The 24194-nt window shown below is 41.8% G+C and overlaps 1 protein-coding gene across 1 annotated transcript in view; it reads left to right on the top strand.

The window, feature by feature from the left end:
• The window catches only part of pcnt (pericentrin), a 38521-nt gene extending 14924 nt beyond the window's left edge, over window positions 1-23597 (top strand). Inside the window, 36 exon segments of the mRNA XM_067614939.1 lie at window positions 261-714; window positions 877-1074; window positions 1254-1325; window positions 2001-2105; window positions 2415-2567; window positions 3288-3434; window positions 6214-6374; window positions 6698-6870; window positions 7053-7237; window positions 7372-7534; window positions 7749-7991; window positions 8495-8727; window positions 8882-8989; window positions 9383-9403; window positions 9777-10013; window positions 10119-10292; window positions 10569-10721; window positions 11097-11276; window positions 11392-12417; window positions 14132-14302; window positions 14470-14662; window positions 15031-15365; window positions 15486-15588; window positions 15687-15859; window positions 15951-16226; window positions 16343-16500; window positions 16985-17114; window positions 17287-18063; window positions 18177-18392; window positions 18508-18726; window positions 19147-19373; window positions 19461-19540; window positions 19637-19778; window positions 19869-19996; window positions 21189-21344; window positions 23120-23597. Of these exon segments, the coding sequence (XP_067471040.1) occupies window positions 261-714; window positions 877-1074; window positions 1254-1325; window positions 2001-2105; window positions 2415-2567; window positions 3288-3434; window positions 6214-6374; window positions 6698-6870; window positions 7053-7237; window positions 7372-7534; window positions 7749-7991; window positions 8495-8727; window positions 8882-8989; window positions 9383-9403; window positions 9777-10013; window positions 10119-10292; window positions 10569-10721; window positions 11097-11276; window positions 11392-12417; window positions 14132-14302; window positions 14470-14662; window positions 15031-15365; window positions 15486-15588; window positions 15687-15859; window positions 15951-16226; window positions 16343-16500; window positions 16985-17114; window positions 17287-18063; window positions 18177-18392; window positions 18508-18726; window positions 19147-19373; window positions 19461-19540; window positions 19637-19778; window positions 19869-19996; window positions 21189-21344; window positions 23120-23163 (7714 nt within the window). The 3' untranslated portion in view covers window positions 23164-23597.
• The last annotated feature ends 597 nt before the right edge of the window (window positions 23598-24194 follow it).

The following is a 24194-nucleotide window of genomic DNA, read 5'->3' as shown; positions in this document are numbered from 1 at the left end:
CAACACAGTTTTCTGGAGCAAAGTGGCATCTTTTCCTTTTAATATTGTTGTGACATTTATTTTGAACACCAACATTTCAGCTGCAGTGCTGCTATCATGGTCTGATTTAATGCTACACACCATGCAAAGTCCCTGCTTACTTTCCTTAAATCATATGAAAAACAGTTTTAAAATCTGCAGTTTCATCCCCTCTGCTTTTGGGCAGTTTTAATGTTCTGTGATTTAAGTGATTCTCTGTGTGTCTATGTGTGTGTGTTTAGGTTTCAAGAGGAAAAAGCAGTGTTGGAGCAGTCTTTGGCCCAGAAACATGAAATCTCTCTGGCAGAGCTTAAGAACAAACATCAAACTGAGTTGGAACACGACAGAGCAACACTCCTGAACAAACACTCCCAAGAGATGGACACACTCAATGCCAAACACAAAGCCCAACTCGAGTCACTCAGTGCCAGTCACAGAGATCGGCTTGCAGCTATGACTGTTGAGCTTGAATCCAAGCACAACGCTGAGCATGTTGCCTTGGAAGCGGCCCTCAATTCCAAACGAAAGACAGACCTTGAAAGTCTGCAGGCTGTGTTTCAAGAAACCAGTCAAGCTCAGCTTGAGGCTCTAGAGGCAGAGTTGGCTCGCAAACACCAGGAAGAAAAGGATGAACTGGAAAAGAGGATGCTGGGTAATATGGACACTTTGGAGGCCACATACCTGAAGGAAGTTCAAGTAAGGACATACAGTTCATAGGAAGTAAAACACAATTTCGATCCTTATTTGGGCAGTCTTAAAAAATGCCTTTAAACCCTAACAATGACCATATTGTGCATTTTTCTCAGTTTGTAAGTACTTGTGTACCTTTTTTTTTATCCATCCTCTCTTTAATCTCAGACACTGCGTGATGAAATGGTGCAGCTTGAAGAGAGACACTGTCAAGATGTTAATCGTCAAAAGTCAGAGCACCGGCAGATTATGGAGCGTCACGGCGCAGAGCAGCTGTCCATCAGGGAGGAACTAAGGAAGGAGCTGGCTCAGCTGCACATGGAGAAGTTTAGCGCCATGGCAGCAGAGCTCAGCCACGTTCACAAGGTGAGAAAGGAGGGTAGTTGAACCCCAGGCTACTCCCGAATATACAGTTCACTTAACTAAGAAGTGAAATTCGACTGTCCACTTTTAACATGAATGTATGCAACAAGGAGATTGTCTTGTTAAAACCAACTTGCAACAGCATGAAAATGAATTTATGTACTTCATGATTGTTTTTACAGACTGAGCTGTCTGCTCAGAAAGAGGCCTTAGACACTGAACACTGCAAGGCTCTGGAGACCCTTAAGAAGCAGGTACTTATCCAGTAATCCCTACATTATTCTCTGAAATAGCTTTTACATTAGCTTTTAGATTTTAGTCATATTACCATGTGGACACTGGTGAAAACATAAGAGCAATGTCTATATTTAATTGCACTGCATAAAGTTATAGAGATAAATTTTAACTGCTCAGGAGCAAAAATTAAACATCTATGAATTCAGTAGCTAGTCATAACAGAACAGTGATTCCCACTGAATGAGAATATATTAGTGGTGATTAGCAACCACATACTGGCATCCATTCTGTCTTTTTTTTCCTCACACACTTTAAAAAATAAGGAATCGTGAATGTAAATATATGGAAAAAATCTTTTAGTTTGGGTGAGAAGCACAAATAAAGATGAGAAAGAAGCAGCTAGATTACATTTGCTAGACTTGATAAATCTTTTGCAGGGCAAATCATCAATTAATGATATTAATTTCACAAATGCTTTTTTTTAAAGTGAATTTTAGTGATGAGTTGTTAGCTGTTACTGCATTGTAATTACATCATTTCAAATGCATCAAATTGAGTGTTAAGTGTTTTGGATATCCATAAAAAACTTCCACATTGGTTTATGTTAACTTTTCTTTCCTGCTTTCCAATTTGAATCTGTTTTAATTTTCAGAAAGAGTTTACTTGTCTTGACATCACGTGCACTTTCTCAGGTTTTAGAGCTGGAGCAACAACACAGCACTGCTCTTCAGGAGCTCTCGCATTCCTACACTGCTGAGAAAGAGCAACTCGTCGAACAACACCAACTCCAGCTACAGGTGTGTGTGTGTGTATACTGCCTGTGTGTGAATCTGTGTGTTTCATAGGACGAATGAACATCCCCTGTTCTGCCTGGCGAGCAGTTTTTAGTGGTTGTCACTAGAGTTCTTGTCTCTGTGGCTCTTACGGCCCATTAGAGAGGGGATTACACAGAGTCATTGTTCATCCTCCATAATCATGTGTTTGTGTGAAGAGGCGTATTTATTTGGATTTTTTTTTTTTTTTAAGAAGCACTATGAATGTGAGCATTTGACCAACTGCGTATTGACAGTATTAAACAAATACATGACACATGTCTGCTGTCGTAGGAGTTGAGGGGTATCTCTGCACGAGAATTGGAGGCATGTCGCAGGGAGCTTGAAGAGGAGTCGACAAGGCAACGCCAGCACTTCCTAGAAGAGGCGGAGCTCCACAAAGTCCAATCAGAAGAGAGGCTGCAGGACAGGATTAATCAGCTGAAGGTAAAGGAGGGAGATGCTTGGGGGAGATGGAGGGGGAAAAACATGAGACAGTGTGGATGGTTTTGAGGCATCCTTTTCCTAAAGAACCTTTGTGACAATCATGTTGTATGCATATAATAAATTCAGTAAATGTGAAATATATTATAACAATATTCCCCAATTCTTTTTATTTTGAGTTGCATATTTATTCAACTGTGAGTGCCTGTTTGAAACACCATTATGTAATAGCTCTGGATTATTAAGAGCTGTGGAGTGTATGTGTGTTGTGGCATTGCCCCCTCTAAGCTTCAGCTGCACCAGTTCATTCCTAGGGGTTAGTTCTTTCTCTTGGATTCTGTCCCACTGGAGCTTTATTCAAACCCAGTTTCCACATAATCCCACCATCATATATCTAGATATGTTCTTGTCCGTCTGTTTCTCTGCTCTCTGAATCTGTGTGCCGCTGGGTTGTGCATGTGTTTGTGATGCCACCATCTGAACAGTGGCTAAATGGGATGGGATCTAAGCTTTTTATCCTCTGATGCAGAAGGTTTTAAGGCTGAAGGTACTTTTTTTTTTCAGACATTTAGCATTTGACCATCTGAAATGGGCAGTGGTCAGCCATAAGCCAGTGAGACCAGAGATCTCTGTAGCTGTGGAACAAGTAAATACATACTGCAGCGTTGAAGGTGCTGATCTACACCTTTTTTTTTAATTCACTTGTTTCTACTTTCTTTGAAGACTGAGTTTGAAGAGCAGAAGGAGGCGGAGCTTGAGGACCTGAGGCGGAGCTTCACATCTGAACAAGAGGAGAAGGAGCGCAGCTACACCGGCAAAATGAGCCAGCTTACTGCCCAGCTGCAGCAGCTAGATGCTGTGGTAGCCCAGGTACCACACACACACACACACACACACACACACACACACACACACAAAACCACACGTATAGAAAAAGCCCTACCCAGTCCAAGGCTTTACATTGTCATTTTTTCAGTGCAAATGACAAGAGTTGAGTATGAACCTGTGTCTTCATTTTACCACAGGCAAGTCTAGACAGGTCTGAGACAAAGGTGTTGTATTATGGGTAATACAACATGAGTGTTGAAGTTCATAGGACAGTCTAAAGGTGACAAATAAGACTTAGAAACCGAAAAACAGTCCTGGATTTAAGAATGAGAGAAGAATATTGCTGCTAAGGCATAGCGTCCAGGCTGTATTTTCATCTAACATCATCTGGCATTGGATTACATCTTGTTAAAGAGATTATCACGTCAATGAATCAGTAGACTAATCCGGTGTGTGTATGTTTTGTATGCTTTTCGTGTCCCCACTTGAAGCAGGTCATGACTTACAAACATCAGATGGCAAAATAATTTGTAAAGTCAAGTGCAAAGCTACATTTCTTTCTCTATCTATTCATTTTTATATTCAATTATATTCTGCCTGTCCTGTTACAGGTCATTAGAGCAAAGCTTCAGTTTGTTGGTTGGTTGTTGTGGAGATGTGAAGCATACTGAAACTTTTATGTTTTTGTTATCCCCCCGGTTACTGACAAGGTAATTGCTAAACTACTAAAAGCCCTCGTTTCTATCCAAAAAATCAGTTTTGACTGCGTATAAATGTGTAGTGAATCCCTAATATTCTTATGATAAAGCTAAATGTTGTTTTAACAATCAGCATAAACATACTTTATGTATCTATGTGTATATTTTGTTTCCATGACACCTACCCAGCTTGGCTCTTTATCGTGAGATATTAACACTCCCACCCCCCATGAGGTTAGCAAAGAGTCTGAAGAGAGGTTGGGAGGGTGCTGTTGTCTGGGCAACAGCATTGTTTTGTTGAGGCAGGTGGCTGCATGAGACGTGCTTGATGGGAAGGAGCGGGAGGGAGAGAGAGGGAAAATGAGAGGGAAGAGATGGTGAAAGGAGAGGGACAGAATGAACTGCCTGAAGAAGGAAAGGTAAGAAAATTCACTACAGATCTGGGAGAAAACTCTACTGTGCCTCCAGAAATCGGCTTGCCTCACTCCCACGCTGACTTGGTGCTTAAGCGGAGTACTTTTGCCAAGGATGCCTGATGATGATTATACAGTCAGTATGTCTGTTTACATAATGCATTATGCAGATTTTTGTGGGTTTTTTTTTTTAAATGTATTGTGGGTTTTTGGATCAGATAATGCTGGTTGTTGACTCTGGAAAAAAAATGCATTTCTCTGTGAAAACAAACATCTGGTTTTGATTCCATTTTATATGCAGAACATAACCTCTGCTTTTGTCATGATGCTCTTGGCTCTGAAAGGATGTTGCTGAATTTCATTATGAATAGAGCACAATAAAAACAGTTAAGTACACCATGCTCTATTGTGGATATAAAGCATGATGTACAGGAGAAGTTGTGCGGCGTATCTTAATTTTGATGGACTTGGATAGAAGCTCACACTGGTCTGCACTTTTCTATATGTGTGTTCTCAAAGTTAGAAATGGATGCTTTTTTCAGCAAACAAAGCTAGACGGCAATGAGCCAGTCTTTGAATTTGATTAATTCAGGTTTGAACTGTTTCAGTTTGTTGATTCTGGCAGTTCCCTTCTTGGAATTCGCTCCCTTTGGACGCAGTTTGTGAACAATGTGGATATCTTTTTAAAAAGCAGCTCAAGACCCACTGGTTAAAACTAGTCTTGTCTTTTTATGCCTCCGTGCTGGTGACAGTCATGGCCCGAGGCATTATGTTTTCAAGTTGTCCGTCCGTATGTCTGTCCCATTCTCTTGTGAACACGATATCCCAGGAACACCTTGAGGGAATTTCTTCAACTTTGGCACAAACGTCCACTTGGACTCAAGGAAGAACTGATTAGATTTTGGTGGAGGTCAGTGTGACCTTGTTTGTAAACATGGCTAATAGGATGAAATGATGAAGTGATGACTTTTTATATGCCAAAGGTCAACTTCACTGTGAAATCATAATGTTCTGAAAAAAACACTTTTCTGGCCATGTTTCAACACCATAACTCAGGAACAGAAGGGGAGATTGTGAACATGTATTATGTTTGTTCAGATACTGAATTGGTGACACTAATCTTGGGTGTCCACCTTGAAACTGTGGTAATTGTTTAGATCTTCTGTGGTGCAGGGTTGAAGATGTGTATGTGTGTGGAGCATCCACGTTTTAGAATTTGTAGCTTCTTTGCAGCAACATCCATATCTGAAGTATTGTCTACTGTCACAGCTACTTCTATCAGATTAAGCTTTATTGGCCAAACATGTCAACACATACAAGGAAAATACACTTAATACCTTTTTAAAAGTCCTTCAAAAGTTCACTAAAAGGTTCACTACAAATATTATGAGTCTGGACAGACATGTATGTAAACTGCAACTTGACTGGTTGTTTCGAGATTTACTTATTTCTGTTTTATGGTGTTTATGCTGTTAATCTTAAGTCTGTATTTTATGTCAGCTGCCTTTTTTAATGTAAAGCACTTTCTGACATTCTGCTCTTGAATAGTGCTATATGAAAAAACTTTATCTCTTAACATTCTGCATCACATCAAAAGGTTACAAACAAGTCACAGTACAGCAGAGGAGAGACATTTCAATTCATTAGGTTTGCGTTAAGTGTTGGTAGAATTTACAAGCTCTCCCTCCGTCAATTGTTATCTCTCTTCAGCTGCGAGCAGAGGTTGGCTGTCTGCAGGGAGAGTTAGAAGGGAAGCGTGCAGAGATGGACACGCTGGACATCCTCCTCCAGCGGAGGGAGCGAGAGAGTCAGGAGGGAGGCAACCTTCTTAAGATGCTCACTGACGACTTACAGACTGCTAAAGAGGAAAGGTAAACAATATTCAGTGCTGGTTCTTTTATGGACTAGCCATCAGTTAATGCTGGTTAATCTTCCCAGTATACTTAGCAAGTTTTTAGAAGAAAAAAAAAAGTATTTTATTGCCTTATTTAAATTTGGAAATAAAGTGGTCAATGTTACTAGATACACCACCAATGTTACAACGTATGGTTGTTGCTTTGTCTTTTTGTAAACCTCTCTACTAACTCAACTGGATTTATTTGAGTAAATCCTAGCCAAGTGTTTAAATCTCTCCAGAGATTTAGTGTCTGAACACAGTCATGTGTTTTGCTTCGTGTTACTTTTGTTCTCCCAGACGTAACCTGCACCAGGCCAATGACAAGCTGAAGAAGGTGCTGATTGAGATGCTTCGCAGCACTATTGCAACAGAAGAGCTCATTGGACAAAAGATCAGTGCCAGAACCAAAACAACTGAGCAGGCGGCCCATCAGAGAAGCTCGACGGGGAACAAAGATGCACAAGAATCAGGTCTGTTCTGATTCATGTTTAAATTTTTAGAAAATGTGTGGATCTTCACTGTGTTTTATTAGGCATACAAACACTCAATGCAAGATGTTGATTCCTGATTAGAGATGCAGTAACTAAACAGATCTTTTGACAAATAGAATATTTGCATCAATGCACCAGGTAATACTGACCTATTCTTTTAGTAGGTATCTCAGTCGCAGATATGTCATCGGAGGACATGGAACTGACCCATATGCTCTGTGAGAGCCTGCTCATATCGGATACACAGATCAACCCTGGAGGAGAGGAAGCAGCTCTGAACGCCTGCAGCCGACTGCGTCACACAGTAGACACACTACTGGAGTTGCTCAACCAGGCCAACACGCAGGTAGAGCATGTATAGACCAATCAATAATCCCAGATGTGTTTCTCAAGAATCAAATTCACAGCGAGAATTTTAACACTCTCTTCTTAAACAAACAAACCTGTCTGATAATCTTGGGTTTCTAACCTTTTCTCCAGTTGGAGCAGACTCATGATGTCCACCTTTCTCTTGAGGAAAAGTTCTCCCAGGGCAGAGAAGACTCCGCCCAACTCATTGAGCAGCACAAGCTCTTATTGGAGCAGCTTGATCAGGAGGCAAAGCTGAAGAGTCAACTCCAGCTAGAGCTTCACAAGGCTGAGGGTGAGCGCTGTGTCCTCGTTGGCAGCACAAGAGGGAAGCCAAGTAAAGCAAAGCCAAGTTACAGTAGTTAATCCACTGGCCGTTAATACGCCTTGCTGCTCTGACAGTGTTCCAAGTTACACAGAAGTCTAACCTCAACAAGTTGTGAGGCTGAGTGTAAGAATCTCAAACATGTCTTTTCTTTTCACATGAACTATTTGCATTATGTGTTCAGGGCTACTAGAGGGCTACATGGCTGAAAAAGCTGTCCTAGAAGAGACTCTACTGCAGAAGGAGGCACAAGAGGAGGGACTAGTGAAGGAGCTGGAGGACCTGAAGATGAAGATGCACCAGATGCAGTGCCTCACCGCGGAGCTGGACAGCCTCAGAGCAAAGCATCAGGAACTCAGCGAGGAGCATGCGATTGTCTTGCGTCAGAAGGAGCATCTCTCCGCCGGTCTGGGAGAGAGGGAGAAAGGTGAGCGGAGCCAAGCACTTAAATCATAAAATCCCGCATCTGTCTACATAAAATGTTACGTGACCTCTTCAGTGAGCTTGACCATACACTTATGTAATGTCTGTGCTCAGATGTGTCTTCTCTCCATAGGCCATTGGCTCAATTTAGATCCTGACGCAGGTTTGTGGGTCAGAGTGAAGAATGAGTGTGATGAGGGGGTGGGGATGAATATGCAGTATATTTGCTGTGCTGTGTGAGGTTGCTCTTTGTAACACTGCCATTGCCAGTAGGTTGTAGCAAAGGCTGTTGGAGTGCTGTGTCATTTTTTTTATTATCCTACCTCTTATAAACATTAAACATATTTTAGACCAGAGAATGCATTCACTGCCTTTTCAGGAGGCAAGGCACAGTATGTATTTAAACCCCTTTTCTATGCCTTGCCTGCCTTTTAATGTTTTGTGTGTGTGTTATGTATTTACATAGAAATATTTTCCCTTAACCTTCCTCTCTCTTTTTTTTTAAAGCTCTACTGGCAGAGGCAGAGCGTTTGACCCAGGACAGGCTGGACTTGCAGAGGCAGGCAGAGAAGGACCACAGTTCTCTGTCCCTTCGCCTCAGGGCCCTGGAGAGGGAGCTGGAAGAGCAAGAAACAAAGGGCCTGGAGACAGAGCTGCACCACAAGACCCACACTGAAGACCTCAACCAGCGTGTCCAAGCACTCGAGAAACAGCTGAAACACGACCGGCAGTTTATAGAGGTGAGTTTTTACTACTTAAAATCTGAATGTTTCCAAAATTATCCCTTATTTAAATGTAAAATGTCATTCTTCATAAATCTGCATTCGTTTTTCCCGTTCATTTTCTTGTGATTGACAGTATTACCTTTAATTTCTTTCTTTATTGTGCATTCAGGAACAAGCTGTTGAGCGTGAGCATGAGAGAGATGAGTTCCAGCAGGAGATCCGAAGACTGGAGGCCCAACTCAGACAGACGGCCAGCTTGGATATCAAAGGACACAGGGTGAGGTGCATTTATGTGATAGCCAGTTCAAGCCTAAAGGGGAACTGTTTCAGATTTCAGCACTCCATTACATCACTGCGATTCAGTCACACAGTGTTCCCCACGTCACAAGTAGGGCTGAGTGTCATCTTAAAGCAGAATAACTGTTTTTTTTTATTTAACAGGACAATATTACACAAAATGCTTTCATTTCTAGATACAGAAGGATAGTAAAAGTGTCTAGCATTTTGCAGCGTGTGTGCTTTTTGATGTGTTTGCTGTGATGAGTGTATTGCAGTTTAGATTAGAAACCATGACTACTTACAGAGGTTGAAGTGATGAATGCATTGTTTGTTTGCCAATGAGCCTGACTTTTGCCATGTGTTTATCCCTGCGCTGAACGGATTGCTGTAGTTTGAGGACTTGGTTCTGCAGGTATGAATTCAAACAGTAGCATTCTTCTCTTAGCTCCTCTGACTCTTGTGCATGGCGTGTATCGTACATCATTATTTCTGTGCAATCATCCATAGATAAATTGTAGTGCTTATGCTTCTACATTCATTCACATCTCATCATCCATTTGCTGATATTCATTCGCCTCTGCTCCTCACTTCATTGCTCTTTCACCTCCATCTTACTGTTCTCTGGAATGGCATGACTTCAATGTTCAGTACCAATGGCTGCAGACCCGGAATGGCTTATTTTGCTAAAAAAAAAAATCATGTATCTTTCTATTCACAAATCACTGTGCTACTTATCACTCTAGAAAGCTGTAATACTAAATGCTGTCCCTTATATGTGTCTGTAGGTGGAGAGTCTACAAGCCATCATCAAAGACAAGACAGAGGACCACTCATCCTTGCTCACAGCCAATCAGCAAGCGCAGCGCGATCTTGCCGAACGCAACGAGGAGATAGACAAGCTAGCTGGACGGATTAGAGAGCTAGAGCAAGCGTTGCTTAACAGCGCCGAGAGTAATCGATCCGCCAGTCACCTTGAACAAGAGCTTCACAGAGTAAAGTTGAGAGAACAGGAGCTCACACAAGTAAGAACAAATGCACATTCAAGTTAAATTTACCTTTTTTTAGTGTCAATTTGCACCGTCGCTTTTTGCCTCATGAATTCACTCGTCTACTCCTCCTTCTGTCAGGATAAGCAGGCGCTGGAGCAGCAGCAGCTGGCCAACAGGCTTCAGATCTCAGCTCTGCAGTCCAAACTGGATGAGACGAGACACTGTTACCATGACAACACACGTGACCCCACCCAGGAGCTTAGGGATGCCCTGGACACTGCTCAGCAGGGCCTACAGAGCAAAGAGCAAGAGGTCTGTAAGGTTTTAGACAAATATTTGTAGCCGAGATGATTTGGGCTTGTCGATTGGGCGAAATAATTGTTGGTTGTTGATCGTTGCAGCTGGCTGTAGTGCCACCTTGTGGTACTAATCTGAACATGTAGCCAGACTTAATCTGTCTTTTATAAACCACCACAAGGACTAGAAATCTCTTAAAATCTGTGCAGAAAAGTATGTTACAATTATAAAACTAAGAATATAATTATTGTTTTTTATTTAATCAGTACTGTTTCTTTTTCTGTTTCTTAGGTTGAAGTCCTGCTTGGTCAACTGGAAAATGTGCAGAGGGACTTGAGCATCAAAGAGGCTGAGCTGAAACATCTCACACTACAGCTGGAGGTGCTGACCAATCAGAACACAACTCATGTTAATGAGCTTCAAGAACAGATTGCTGCCCTTAAGGTAAGTACTATTTGTCTTCATATTGAATTGATATATATTTTATTTAGTTACGTAAGTGAGAACTGATATTTAGACATCAGCTATATAAGCTCTTCTTCTTGGAGAGAATTCTGTAGCCTTGCCCAAGAGAGGTCTTTTTCAGTTGTTGAACATCCTGTGGGATCAAAGATGAATAACTCTTATGTTTGGAGTTCTCTCTTACCTGATGTACAATAATTATGCAATGGAGAGATTTTTTTAGAGATAGATTTGTTGGAAACTAGACAAAATTGATTATTTGTGTGTTCATCTTTCAGACCAGATGTTTTAAAATACAGTATGTTCATTCAATGTAAGTCTAAATAAAAAGAGAATAATGTTCAACTCCACTCGCAGGAGAATGTGTCTGCACTCACTGTACTCAAGGAGGAGACCGAGCAACAGAGGGAGGTGGAAGACACAGAGGAAGAGACCCTCCCCTCTGCACTACTCCAGGAGAAAAACCAGGAAATCGACCACCTCAGCAATGAGATCCAAAGACTAGAACAGGAGCTGGAGCACACCGGGGACAACAAGGTCAGACTAAGTATACACAGAATACATGCAGTCACTGTGGGAGTGCTCATAGTTAATCAGGCCTTGATTTAAAAATAATAATAATAATTGTCTTTTTTGATCTTTCTCACAAAAGGCTTTGGAGGCTGAGCTTGAGGATCTGCGCTCACAGGTGGAACATCTTCAGTCTGAAGTCATGAGGGTGCGTGAAGACAAGCAGGAAGAAGAGGAGCGCCTTCACGAGGTCATCAGCACGCTGCAGGCGGAGCTCGCCACACTGGGCCCCAACCTGCACGAAGTCAGTGACTCTCAGGATGGTGACAGCATCAATCCTTCGCCTGCTCCCAGCCCTGAACCTCACCACTATACCATCCAAGAACAAGAGAGACGAGGAGGGCCAAACAGCCTGAAGCAAGAACTCAATCTGACTCATTCTGCCTCCTCTCATTCCCTTCGATCTCGTCTCAAGGCCCTTCAGAGTCAGCTGGAGACCGTGGTGGCAGAGAAAGAGGGAATGGAGCGTTTGCTGCTCACTCAGGAGGAAGAATACAGAGGACATGGGGAGGAGTTTGGAAAGAGGCTGAAAGCTGAGCGGGAGAAGGCAGATGAGCTCCAAGGTCTCCTCACTCTCAAAGAAGCTGAGCTGGAGGAGGTTAAAGCTCAGGTAGAGGAGGAGAGGGAGAACAGGACACTATCTGAGGAGGAGAGGGACAGTTGGAAAAATCAAGCCCAGGAGGCGGACACCCTGCAAGAGGAGAAAGCCCACCTCAGCTCTCTGATTATGGAACTCCAAAAGAAAGAACAGGAGAGAGTGAGAGAGATCGAGACTCTGCAGACAAAGGAGCAGGAGATGAAAATAGAAATGGACGCCCTTAGAGAAACCAGTCTCACCCTCGAGAGACAAGTCCAGGAGGTACGGGCCGAGGTAGTAGACATGGAGGAACTGGTTGCCGAGGAGAGGGCAAAGGTCGAAACACTTGAGACCGTGAAGGGAGAGCTGTCTGATGAACGGGAGGCGCTAAGGAGGAGGGAGGGGAAACTGCAGGAGGAAATTGAAAGGCTCAGACAGGAAGTCAATTCACTGAAAGCCTGTATCAAGGACATGACCGTTCAGTTCAATGAAAAGGAAACCAGTCAAGAAGAGGCTCAAAGGGAGGTGCTGGTAAGTGTCAAAGGTTACAATGATCAACATGAAGCACCATGTAGGATTATATATCAGTGTTTTCCTGTCTGGTCCAAACAGAACTTGGTAGTTTTCAGTTTTGGGTTGTGATCCAAATGTAAACCAGAATTACAAACACTGGATTGGAACCTGCTGTCAAAAATTGTTATTAAAAGACATGTCAAACTCTATCATAACATACACTCACCAAGCAATTTATTAGGAACACCTGTGCAATCTAATACAATCCAATACAACAGCTCTGCCACAAATTCTACTTTTACAAAGCTATGCAAACATGTTCAAGTTTTGTTGTCATAAAGGTAATAATTCTACTTTATGTTTATTATTGAGGTCGTAGTGGGTGATGGAGGTGTACTGGAGTGCATTATATTGAAAAGTGTTACTAAAATTTTGTCCACCCCATTAATATATGTGAGGGGTGCAAAATAGTACACAACAACAGTACACCACCACCCACTACAATCTCAATAATAAACATAAAGTAGAATTATCACCTTTCTGACAACGTCAACAAAAACTGAAAATGTATAACCTTCGTAAAAGTACAATTTATGCCAGAGCTGTTGTATTTGATTGCATTAGATTGCACAGGTGTTGCTCAGTGAGTGAAGATATTAATTTGTGGCTCTTGAAATATTTTGTTTACATTATTTTTTTTTGTAAACCCAGCAGTAAAATGGGCCTTTTTATTTTCAATAACAAGTGTTGACAAAACGTATAAATATAACATCAGTAAATATTCAATACTTCAAATGTATATGTTCACAAAATTAATGATTGGGCTTTTAATGTGGGCAGGAGAAGAAAAGATAAATACTGTCTTATCAACATAGACTAAAATCTGAGGCCTGGTCCAAGAAGTGATTTCACTATATTATACTTTACAGACTGAAACAGTCGTTTTCTTCAGTGCATGTTACAGGTTTGAAGAGGGTATTTCTCTGCAAAGTTGTCCTGATAATACAGTAAACCTGCTTCAACAGGCCCCAGATACAGAGCCCCAGGTTCAGACAGGAAATGTCTTGCTGCCACTCTTCTTTTTTTTTTTGCTAGCATACAGCTGTACTAGCTGCCAGACCACATCTGGTTATAGTTAGTGCCGATAACACATCAGCACAGCGTCGCTCCTGAGACAGCGGATTCTTACTCACACAGAGGAAGTGACATTGAATTGAGGAAGTAGAAGGAAAACTTTTGGGTAGCTCTTGGTTTTTAAATCTCTGATGCATTTTATTTTTCATTTGTTAACATTTTGTCCTGGCAGGATGTGGTAAGCAGTGTTTGTGGTTGTTAAAAGAAAACATGGAGGCTGTAATGGATATGTTGGGCTGCTGCATGTCTTGGCAGTCTGAGCTGTTTTTGACGAGTGTTTTTAGCAAACGTAGCTTTCGTTCAGCATGCATAGAGATGTATCTAGCAGTAGATATAAAAGAATTAATCAGATGTGTAACTTGGCAATGCAACATGCACATGTGGTACCTGTTAAAATGCTGTTTATGCTGTAAAGCACGTAACTCCAGTTATCTGATGGTCTTATGTAAACACAAGTTTCTTTGTGGAAAAACTGAAAACTAACAGCAAAACAAGGTAAAACATTTGATGTGTGGATACAAGGTTTTTATGAATACCAGTCAAATAATTTTACCATGTTGATACAAGAGGTTAATGAGTGAGTTTCTCTTTCTCCCAGACTAATGCTGAGGTGACCCTGGCTAAAGCAGATGCTGCCTTGAGACAGAAGGAGACGGAGCTAGCCAGACTGGGGGCAGAGCATCGGGCTCTGAGGGCGGAGCTGACTGCAGTGAAGCTCGGGTTGAATACCAGTACAGAAAAGGCTGAGAAACTACATGAGGAAGGACAGGTGGGGAATTAATATGTGCACTAAATATCAGATACAGTTACCATTTGAGTTAATCTGTTGACGCTCTGCATGGATTCATTTCTGTCTATTGTGAGATTTAAGTGGCAATATGGGGTTTAGTATCGATACGACAGCTGGATTTAACGTCACTAATTCCTGTCTGCCAGACTAAAGACCGTGTCCTAGCTGACCTGGAGAGTGATAACCAGCGACTGAAAGCGGAGCTTCAAGGTCTGCAGGAGGACCTGGCTGTACAGGAAGAGGAACTGGCCTATCAGCAAAGAGAACTACAGCAACTCAAACAACGTCACAGTCGCAAGCAGGACGCACTCCCTCACCATCAAGGATACTCAGAAAAGGGTGAGTACTTAATGATGCTTCATACATTTACTCTGCTTTTAAATCTTAAAGATGTTGTACAGTCCTTTGGCAAATGCAATCCAGTGATATAGAAGATGAGTTTGAGCTCTCTGTCTCCCCGTGTGATCAGCTGGTTTAATTTTCTTGTACTGAGAATGTAATATTCGAACCAATAGCAAACACATAGATACATGGTCATAGATGCATATAGATAAGATAATAAAGATCAAGCTTTATTTGTATAATTAATTTGTACACTTATCACATGATCGTGAAGTTTGATAGCACTTAGGTGTAATGGCCAGAAAGACAATGGCATTATAACCAAAAATATGTCCTTTTATAATATATTTTTTTTCTTCTGTTAGATATTTCTCACAGAGCTTTCGAAGAGGTTGTGAGTGTCTCCCGTGACGAAGCATCTCTGAGCTCTCCGGAGGTTTTAAGGCGACTCGAATGTTCCGAAGACAGACTCCCGGAACGGTTCCACGCTTCAGTTCTCGGCTCTCGTCTGTCTGACCTCAGCACTCTGAACAGCACGGGCTTGGATCTCCCCCAGGTCCACACCTCTCCCAGGATTGTGATGGAGCCACCACACTCCAGGACCATCACCCCAGATCCAGCCACACAGAGTACCCACTCACCAGGCTCCCTGTCGGTGTCTGACAATTTCTCCATGCTGGACTCACTGGACGCTGACAAAGTATGTGGTCTAAACCGTTTCATACACATTACCTTCTCTAAACCTCTCCTGAAGCTTTTGCTCTTTTCTTCAGGATTCAGATCGTTAATGTTATTTTTTTGTAATTCCTTTTTCTCTTAGGTTCATGAGTTGAAAGAACTTGACCTAACAGCGCCTCCATCTCCTCTTGGCTCCACCTCGTCCTTGTCCGCTCCAGAATGGGCCAGTGACGGATATGGCAGCAGTGAGTATCGCTACACATCGCTAAGCCTTTTGTTTGTTTGTAACAAATCTGGCAATAAGTATTGATCATAAACTCTTTGTTCTACTCTGGTGTTTCAGATGTGAGCTCAGAATTGGGTGCGAGGCTGAGAGTGGAGCTGGAACAGACCGAAAGGCTGGATGCTCAGTTTATTGAGTATCTCCGCTGCCGAGGCATGAACCCCACCGCTAACACCGACAGTGCTGCAGGCAGTATGAGCTACAGCGACGACCTGCTGTCACCTGAGCTCCAGGTAGACTTCACACACACACACAAACTTGTAGTAATTTTATATGACAATAAGCTTCAGTTTTACTCAGTTTTTTTCCTCTATCTCTCTGCAGGGCCTGTTGAAGAAAGTGTATCAAGAAAGCTGCAGAATTCTCACTTTGTCCCAACGTCGTGCCACTTCCTCATCCCACCCTTATGTCCCAGACTTAACAACCCTCTCATTGAGTCAGACACACCATTATTCTCAAGAGAGCTCCAATCTACTGGACCAACGTGACAAATCCTCCTCCAACCCCCCCATGAGCTGGCAGCAGGAGAAGAGGGCGCTGCAGGAGACTGTGATCGCTCTCAGAGAGCTGCTCTGTCGAATGGCACAGAGACACACGCATGTGAGTTTGAAATATATATATAATCTTACAGTAAATATTAAACTTAATATGAGAGGGAATTTGTTCTTCAGTTCCCTTGAGTGGTCCATGCTGATCATTTCTATTTTCACCCTCAGACTGACTACAGAGGTGATAATGACTGGCACAGAGAGCAGCTACAGACTGATGGACAGGTTGAATCCCGGCTGAGAGCAGAGCTGGAGGAGAGCCACAAACAGCTGAAATGTGCCAGTGACGCTCAGCAAGAGCAAAAGAACAGAGTACAGTCACTCAGGTATACAACATATACTCAATATCAGCACACAAGCATGCCTTTTCCAGTATGTATTGGACACAAGTTAAAATATAATACAAAACAGGGCACATTCACTGTATAGTTTCATTCATATTAATTAAACTCACCATTTTGTTACTTTTTACAATTTTATGAAGTTATCAACTTGATGCCACAAATGGATCCAATCTCCTAGTGTTATTATATGTATCCTAAATTTGTGCAGTTAAAGCATTAAACTGTCTTATTTACCTTTTTTTAAAATAGAAGTTTCTCTGTGTTTTTGAATAACTTGGAATATTTTATTTATTTTAATTAATCACTTCCTTAAATTGTGTTTTTGTTAGTTTATGTCAACCCCGTGCTGTAATGACCTTTATCACACATTGCAATCTGTCTCCTCATCATGTGTGTGTCACATTCACACAAGCTGCCAAATGCACAGGTAATGCTATAATTGTGTGTTTCATCATCGCTCCCCCAGGCTGGCTGTAGAGGAGGGTGAGGAAGCTTTGAGGAGGGAGCAGACCAGAATCCAGGAGCTTCAGCAACAACTGGAGCAGGAGAGAGTTCTGAGTCTTCGTAGAGAAAAGGAGGAGGAGGAAAGGAGAGAGGTATGACATGGACTTAAAAACATGCATACTGAAAAAAAATGTTTATTATACGATAATATGCAGCTTGATAGTTTCCCTTTGATGGAGTGGATTTTTTTAAAACAATGTGAAGAATCCAAGTAGCCAGAATGTAGTTAAACTCTGAAAGATGTCCCTCCTCTTCCTTCTCCAGGCAATACAAGTATCTTCTGAACAGCAGAGGTCAGAGGTCATGGCTCTGAAGGGTCAGGTGGAACAGGAGAGGGTGGCTTGCAGCAATCTCAGACGCGAGCTTCAGATTGAACAGTCCCGCAGCGTGCTGCTCGAGAAACGCCTTGACGACACCCAGAAGGAGCTGGAAGATGGACGCCAACGCTCCGCCCACCAACAAGACCTCAACATACAAGAGAAGACTCGTCTTGAGCGCCTCCTGACTGAGGAACAATCTCAGTTAGCCGAAATTCACTCTAAGCTCGCCGATGCTCACAGGAAGCTGGATGAAGAGCGAGACCATTGCTCCAGGCAACTGGATGAGATCAACCGCAGACATGAGGCGGATGCAGCCAGGGACAGGAAGTTAATCTCTGACATGCGCGCCCAGCTGGAGCAGGAGCGACGTCAAGGGGAGGAGCTCGCAGCCTCTACAGACAAACTGAGGGCTGAGCTACTGCAGAGCAAAAGGAAATGGGAAGAGGAGGTCAAAACAAGGGAGGAGCTGCAAGCCGCAACCCGTCATCGTATAGCCACGGAGACCTTGAAGGAGCAGAAACAGGAAGCCAGCCGTGATTTGGAGGTGGAGCGAGAGCGGTCCAGACACCAAGGGGCGGAACTGGCAGAGATGAAGGAGAAGCTCCGACTGCTGAAGGACAAGGAGAGGGAGAGGGAGGAGCAGTGGGAGAGGGAGAGGAGGAAGGGGAGGCAAGAGCAGATAGAGAGGGAGAGACGACAGGAGAGGACCAACAACAAACTGGTAAGACATCATCAACCTTGTTCTTACACTTCTCTACTATACTCATATTTAACATCTTTCAAATAATTTCGGATGCGCTCAAACACCGGCTTATAAAAACGTCTGACTTTTAGTGCGAGTTGGAGTTGTTGAGGCAGCAGGACCAGCAGCGCATGCAGGAGCTGCAGCGCACTCTCGCAGAGCTTGAAAGGGAGGAGAGAGAGATGGCTGCTCAGAGGCTGTCGGGACGAACCGCAGGACAGCAACACAAAGCCGCATCTTCACAGCATCTCCGCAGTAACTTCCAGACTGATGGCGCCCAAGCTGGCAGCTCACAACAAAACCAGCAGGTACACTTGGTAAACTTTTTTTTAAGAAAGTCTCTCGCTCATGTTTGGCGTCTTTGTCAAGCTCCTCCAGCTAAATGTTTTATTCATAAAATGCATCTTACTTTTCTCACTGTAGATGCCGTCCATATCGTCGTCATCCAGTCTGCTGGAGAGGTTGCTGAAGGAGAACTCGGAGTTGACGGAGCGTGTGACATCACTGAGTCAGGAGAGAGCCACCCTCAAACATAAACTCACCTGCCTGGAGCGCCAGCTGCGTCGCTCGGAGAACGAGCTCGCCAAGGTCACCACGGAAACTGAAAACAGACCCATCAGTGATGTCACCAGCCACGGCAAAGTCAGTCGAAAACACAGTCACATAATCTTGTAAATAGTTAGGATATGATTTGGATGTCATTTTGAGTTTTCTGTTTCCAAACTTGGCATGAGAGTTGGCAAATGATTTAAATCTAGTTGTTTATGACATTTTCCTTTTCTTAGTCTCAATCTCTTTTTAATGTCTTGTGTATATGTTTTGATGTAGCATTGCAGCAAGGCAATATTCGGTTTACTACCATTTAAGACAAAGAAAAGCATGAAATCATCACATTTGAGAAGCAGAAATCAGCTAATATTTGGCATTTTCACTTAAAAGAATCACTGAAATGATTGATTGATTATCAAAATAGTTGTCTGTTAATTTTCTGTCGATCAACTAATCTTTGCAGCTCTAAACAAAGCGACGAAACAATTACAATCTCTGTTTTTTGGTTTGCAGGTGCAGCGTTTATATGAGCGCTACCTGCGTGCCGAGAGCTTCAGGAAAGCTCTGGTGTACCAGAAACGTTACTTGCTGCTGCTGTTAGGAGGTTTCCAGGAGTGTGAGCAGGCCACGCTGTGTCTCATCGCCCATATGGGAGCACGGCCGTCACCCCCGCTCTCCTCCCAGCGTAGACCCCTCAGGAGATTCAGGGCTGCTGTACGAGTGGTCATTGCAGTCTCAAGGTAGGGAGCATACAGGATGTAAAGCTTTAAGATGAAGCTCAACCTCTGGTATGGATAAAACTGACTACACACACATTTTTTTTTCAGAATGAAGTTCCTAACCAGGAAATGGCAGAGAGCCATCAGAAGGTTATCTATATCTGGGAATGTCAATGGGCATGCTCCAGGTCAGCTCATTGAACATTTTTTTATCCATCTTTCAACATGCATGACATGACTGTTTGTGTGTGTTGGTGGGGTCTCACTCTTAATATCTATCGCAGGGTCTAAAGCCGAGGTTTTAAGGCAGCAACAGCCAAGATCGAAGTCTGACTCGCTACCAAACAGAGAAGGCAGTCCCGGCCACAGAGACACCATGTCAGCTCTCGTTCCACCCAGTAAATCTCCCTTCAGGTTGCACAACAGGTTTGGTCTCCTCTTCAACAAAGACTTTTCAGCTCAAGAGTTAGAAACTGAAAGTATTTGTTCTATAAATGAGATCACCTCTCTCTGTAGGGTGTACTCCAGCTCCTCTCTGGCCTCGGGGCATTCAGGAGGAACGTCTCAGGATCCAGAAAAATCCCTGACTGAATATATCCACCATTTAGAGAAAGTCCAGCAGCGGTTGGTGGGGGCCAGACAAGGTGAGCAGCATTAGTTAGAGGTGGGGAGCACCAGGTGGATTTCAAGACAAAAGATGGAGTTGAATGCACTGAGGTGGAGGAAATTAAAACACTGTTATAAATTTGATGCACACTGGGTGCTTCATCGGTTGAGGGATGGGCGCATTGTCGCTTTCTTGCTGTTCTTTTATTGCACTCTGTAAAATTTACAGATGTCTGTGTAAGCAATATTTTATCTATGACTGTTTGCACAAGGCAGTACTCGAATAGTGTGTACAGTCCAGTTAGAAATTGCTATGGTGATGGTACCCAAAAATTTCAAGGCATCCCACTCTGCAAAATTAATAAGCACAACTTCTTGGGTTCTGAGCACCTAATTAAATGTAGCAAGTGATCTCTCACTGGGAGATGTTACAGTGCACTGGGTTTTTGTTTTATAGCTCTTATGCAGAGATCAGACTACACAATACCTGCACAGTAGTGGCCCAAACAAAAATGAGCATCAAGCACAACAGTTTCTATTTTTATCGTGTGTAGTGTGTCCCAGCGGAAGACAACCGAGGCAGCATCTGCGACACTTTCCCGACATCTTTTGCCTTGTCTCTTCTAGTTTACAAACTTCTACAATGTGCTCCGTGACATTGGCCCAGAGGAGCATAGACCAGTTTTCTGTAAACACAGCAGTGCAAGGAATAATGTCTTTTACTACCATCCTCTGTCTGCACACATATGTAAGCTGCAAAAAACACTCTCTCAATCTTTCTCTACTGACTGGGCAGGAAGCCAAGTGGCTATGAATGATTGCAGATTCACTTTCATTCATAAAACTGTGTTCATGTACATAAACATTAGTTGGTTTGTGCTGTCAGGCGGAATAGTGAAGTCAGTCCTTGACACATTAACAATCACCTTTGCACAAGTTGTTAAAGACTGCAAGCTTGGCCAAGTCGCAGCAAGAATTGATGACTCTTTGATTACCTAGTCTGACACAATGACTATCTCAAAGTCAAAGATGTTGTGTAGTCTGATCCCAGCATTAGAGACAAGTCTCCTACGTTGGTCACTTGTTTTCCAGGAAGTGATTTTCCCATTAATCTGTAACCTTTTAGAAATTTTCTGTGTACATTTCTCAACACTTCCTTGGACCGTGTGAGCAAATCCGCATGTTGCCAAAATCCACAAAACCTGTGTGCTCTATCATCTCCCAACCTAGTAAGCAAGACTCATTTAGTCCCACCCCCAAAAGAGGAAAGGAAGATACAGGCAGCCTGTTCCCCTGATATGATTGGCTATCGGCAGCGCTGGCTGCAGGAGAATAGGACGTGGCTGTACCTGAGCTGCTTGTCTCCCGTTTACCTGTATGGTCCAGGTGAGTGTGAGTGTAACATACTCACTCCACCTCCAGCACAGTGCACCTCCCAGGATGGGTACTGACTTGTCAGCAGTCAGATCAGAGGTGATAACACTCTGGTCTCGTTGGTACATATCCTGCAGGTTTCTGACCATCGTATAGTTAGAGGGTCATTCCCTTAAATTCATGTTTAACACATTTTTAACACATGTAACCATTTGCTGGCTTTAAAAAACAAAAAAAAACATGCTGTAGATGACCTAATTATACCTAATTAGCCAACAGTTCTATCTAAGCTCATTCACTGATTACATATCTCCAGCTTGTTTCATACAGACAGCTATGAACTTAAACCAGTGGTTGTAGAGATGATGGGCACTCAGAAATCTAAAATAATATGGTTTGCTCTCGTAAATTGTTGGCCGTACTGTGAAGTAGACGTACATAATTTGTAAAAAGTGGACTGACTTGTTAAAAAGTATAATTAACTGTCAGACAGCAACAGAAACCTGCAGGACATTTACTCTCAAACAGCAGAGTGTTACAGACCTGCTGATGATGGACTGTCTGTAAAGTCTCTCATTACAGGACGTTTTCTCATGTTGTGTTTTTACAGAACTGAATATTTAATGTTGAAGTTGGAGGTTCTGCTTACATGTCTGTGCAGCATTTACTGATGTGTTAACTCACTGGAGTGAATGTTTTAGGTTTTTGGTAGCCAAGAGATAGTGGCAGATATTCACTCATAGTAGAGTGAGCTGATTAATCTGATTGAAAGAAAATGAATTGGCAGCTATTTTGATAATCAATTAAGTAATTTTTTTTTTTCAAGCAAAAACGCCAAACATTTAATGGCTCCGGGTTCTCAAATATGTGAATTTGCTGCTTTTCTTGGTTCCTTCATTATAATAGATTGAATTCATGGTCTTGTTCTTTGTGATAATATGATGGCCATTTTCAGTGTTCTCTGATGTTTTATAGACTAAACAATCAACCGATTATTCATCATCAATAATGGAAGTAATCATTGATTGCAGCCCCGGGCTAATTAAGATATTCCAGTTTTCTTTAACATTGTTGTCTAACACTAAACAGGTCGCACTGCTTTAAGCCTACTTATGAAAAAAATATTAGGGCTTCAACAAATACTGATTAATCTGTCAATTATTTTCTTGATTAATTGATTAGTAGTTTGGTCCATAAAATGTCAGAAGATGGTGAAAAACATGGATCACTGTTTCTTAAAGCCCAAGGTGACATGTTCAGATGTCTTGTTTTGTTCTGACCTACAGTCCACAACCCAGAGATATTAATTTTATTCTCATAGAGGACTAAAGAAACCAGAAAATATTCACTTTGGAGAAGCTGGACCCAGAGAATTTGGACATTTTCTATTTATTTCATCAAAATAGTTGGTGATTAATATTAATAGTTGGCAACTAATCAAGTAATGGTTGCAGCTCTAAAAAATAGCTCCCCCTTCGACTACTGAACCCTGTTGTTTGCTTGTACGTTTATTAAAAGTTTTAATTCAAACTGTAGTTGTTTTTTCAACAAATGCAGAGTTGCTTTAATATAAACTGTTGACTTAACTACTGAGAGCAGCCAGTTGGATGTTGTCTTTTGCCATCTGTTCACTCAAATAAATACAAGACAGGACAGAACCAGTAGTTTGTTAACTGTACTATAGCTTGGTTGCTGTTTATGTATGCTACTAAAGTCTGAGGATTAAGATTATTTGTTTCCTTTTCTAATATTGTGCATTTTTTGTTTGTATCTTTGTGTCTTCTCAGGTTCATCTGTCCTCCAGCCCGACCCGAAGAAGTCCGACCACTGAAACTATGAATGTCTCCTGTCTGCATATCGTCTATGGCCTTACACCCATGTAGAAATATGTAGAAAGGAATATCACATATGTGTCAAATTTTTAATGACATGTGATTTTTTTATAAGTACGTAAATTATTTTTTAAGATTTTCTATTGTAATTTTTCTATTCTCTGTACCTCAGCGTTGTGAAGGCCACTATTGAGAACAAATGTCTTTCATCGTTTTAAATAGTGCTGTTTGTTATTTTTCTACTAATATTTTATACTCTTTTTATTTGCTATGTAAATAGGACTGATGTTCATTGTACATGTGTCCAAATGTGCTCTGGTTTTATACTGGAAATCAACATAGCTAGTTTGTGCATTGTTGCATAAAGGTGTTTTTGTATTATTTGTGTTTCTACCATAAAGCTAATAAATATTTTACATGTGTGATTACAAAACAGACTGGGGTTTGTTTTATCATAGATTAGAATTGACAAATGTATTGTCTATAATTTTTGCATGATGTATGTTTTTCAAGAAATCCATATGAGATATTTGAGATACATATGAGATTGTCTTATGCTTTTTCATTTAACTTTTTTATACAGAGTAAACAATGCTCTGTTAACAGTTACAATAAAATAAGAGGAACAGACTGTATTTGAGCAGAAAAACAGACAATAAACAAGGCACAGGCTCAATTCAAGCAGTCACAGACGGGTTTATGATGATTATTGAAAACATAATTACATACAGTAAATTCTGATAAAACATTGAGATTAAGAACACTAAGTCTTGTAGGAACAACAGTATTGATTGAACAATTTCAACTTTTTACCTCCATAAAGGTTGTCTAAATTATTTTTGACATCTGCTAGATTATCCCTTTTAGTGAGATTTATGATTACTGTGTAAACCCATTTCTGCTAAATGTTGGGCATTACAGAGATAAAAATACTCTTGATAAATCAAAATAATGAGATACTCAGTCAAAGATTTAGTAGTCTTAGGACAAATATAGTCAAAATTCATTAACTTTGATTTACTATGAGTAT

This window comes from Thunnus thynnus, chromosome 16 (assembly GCF_963924715.1).
Source record: "Thunnus thynnus chromosome 16, fThuThy2.1, whole genome shotgun sequence".
In the NCBI taxonomy this organism is placed as follows: domain Eukaryota; kingdom Metazoa; phylum Chordata; class Actinopteri; order Scombriformes; family Scombridae; genus Thunnus; species Thunnus thynnus.
This window is presented reverse-complemented; position numbering and strand designations above follow the sequence as displayed.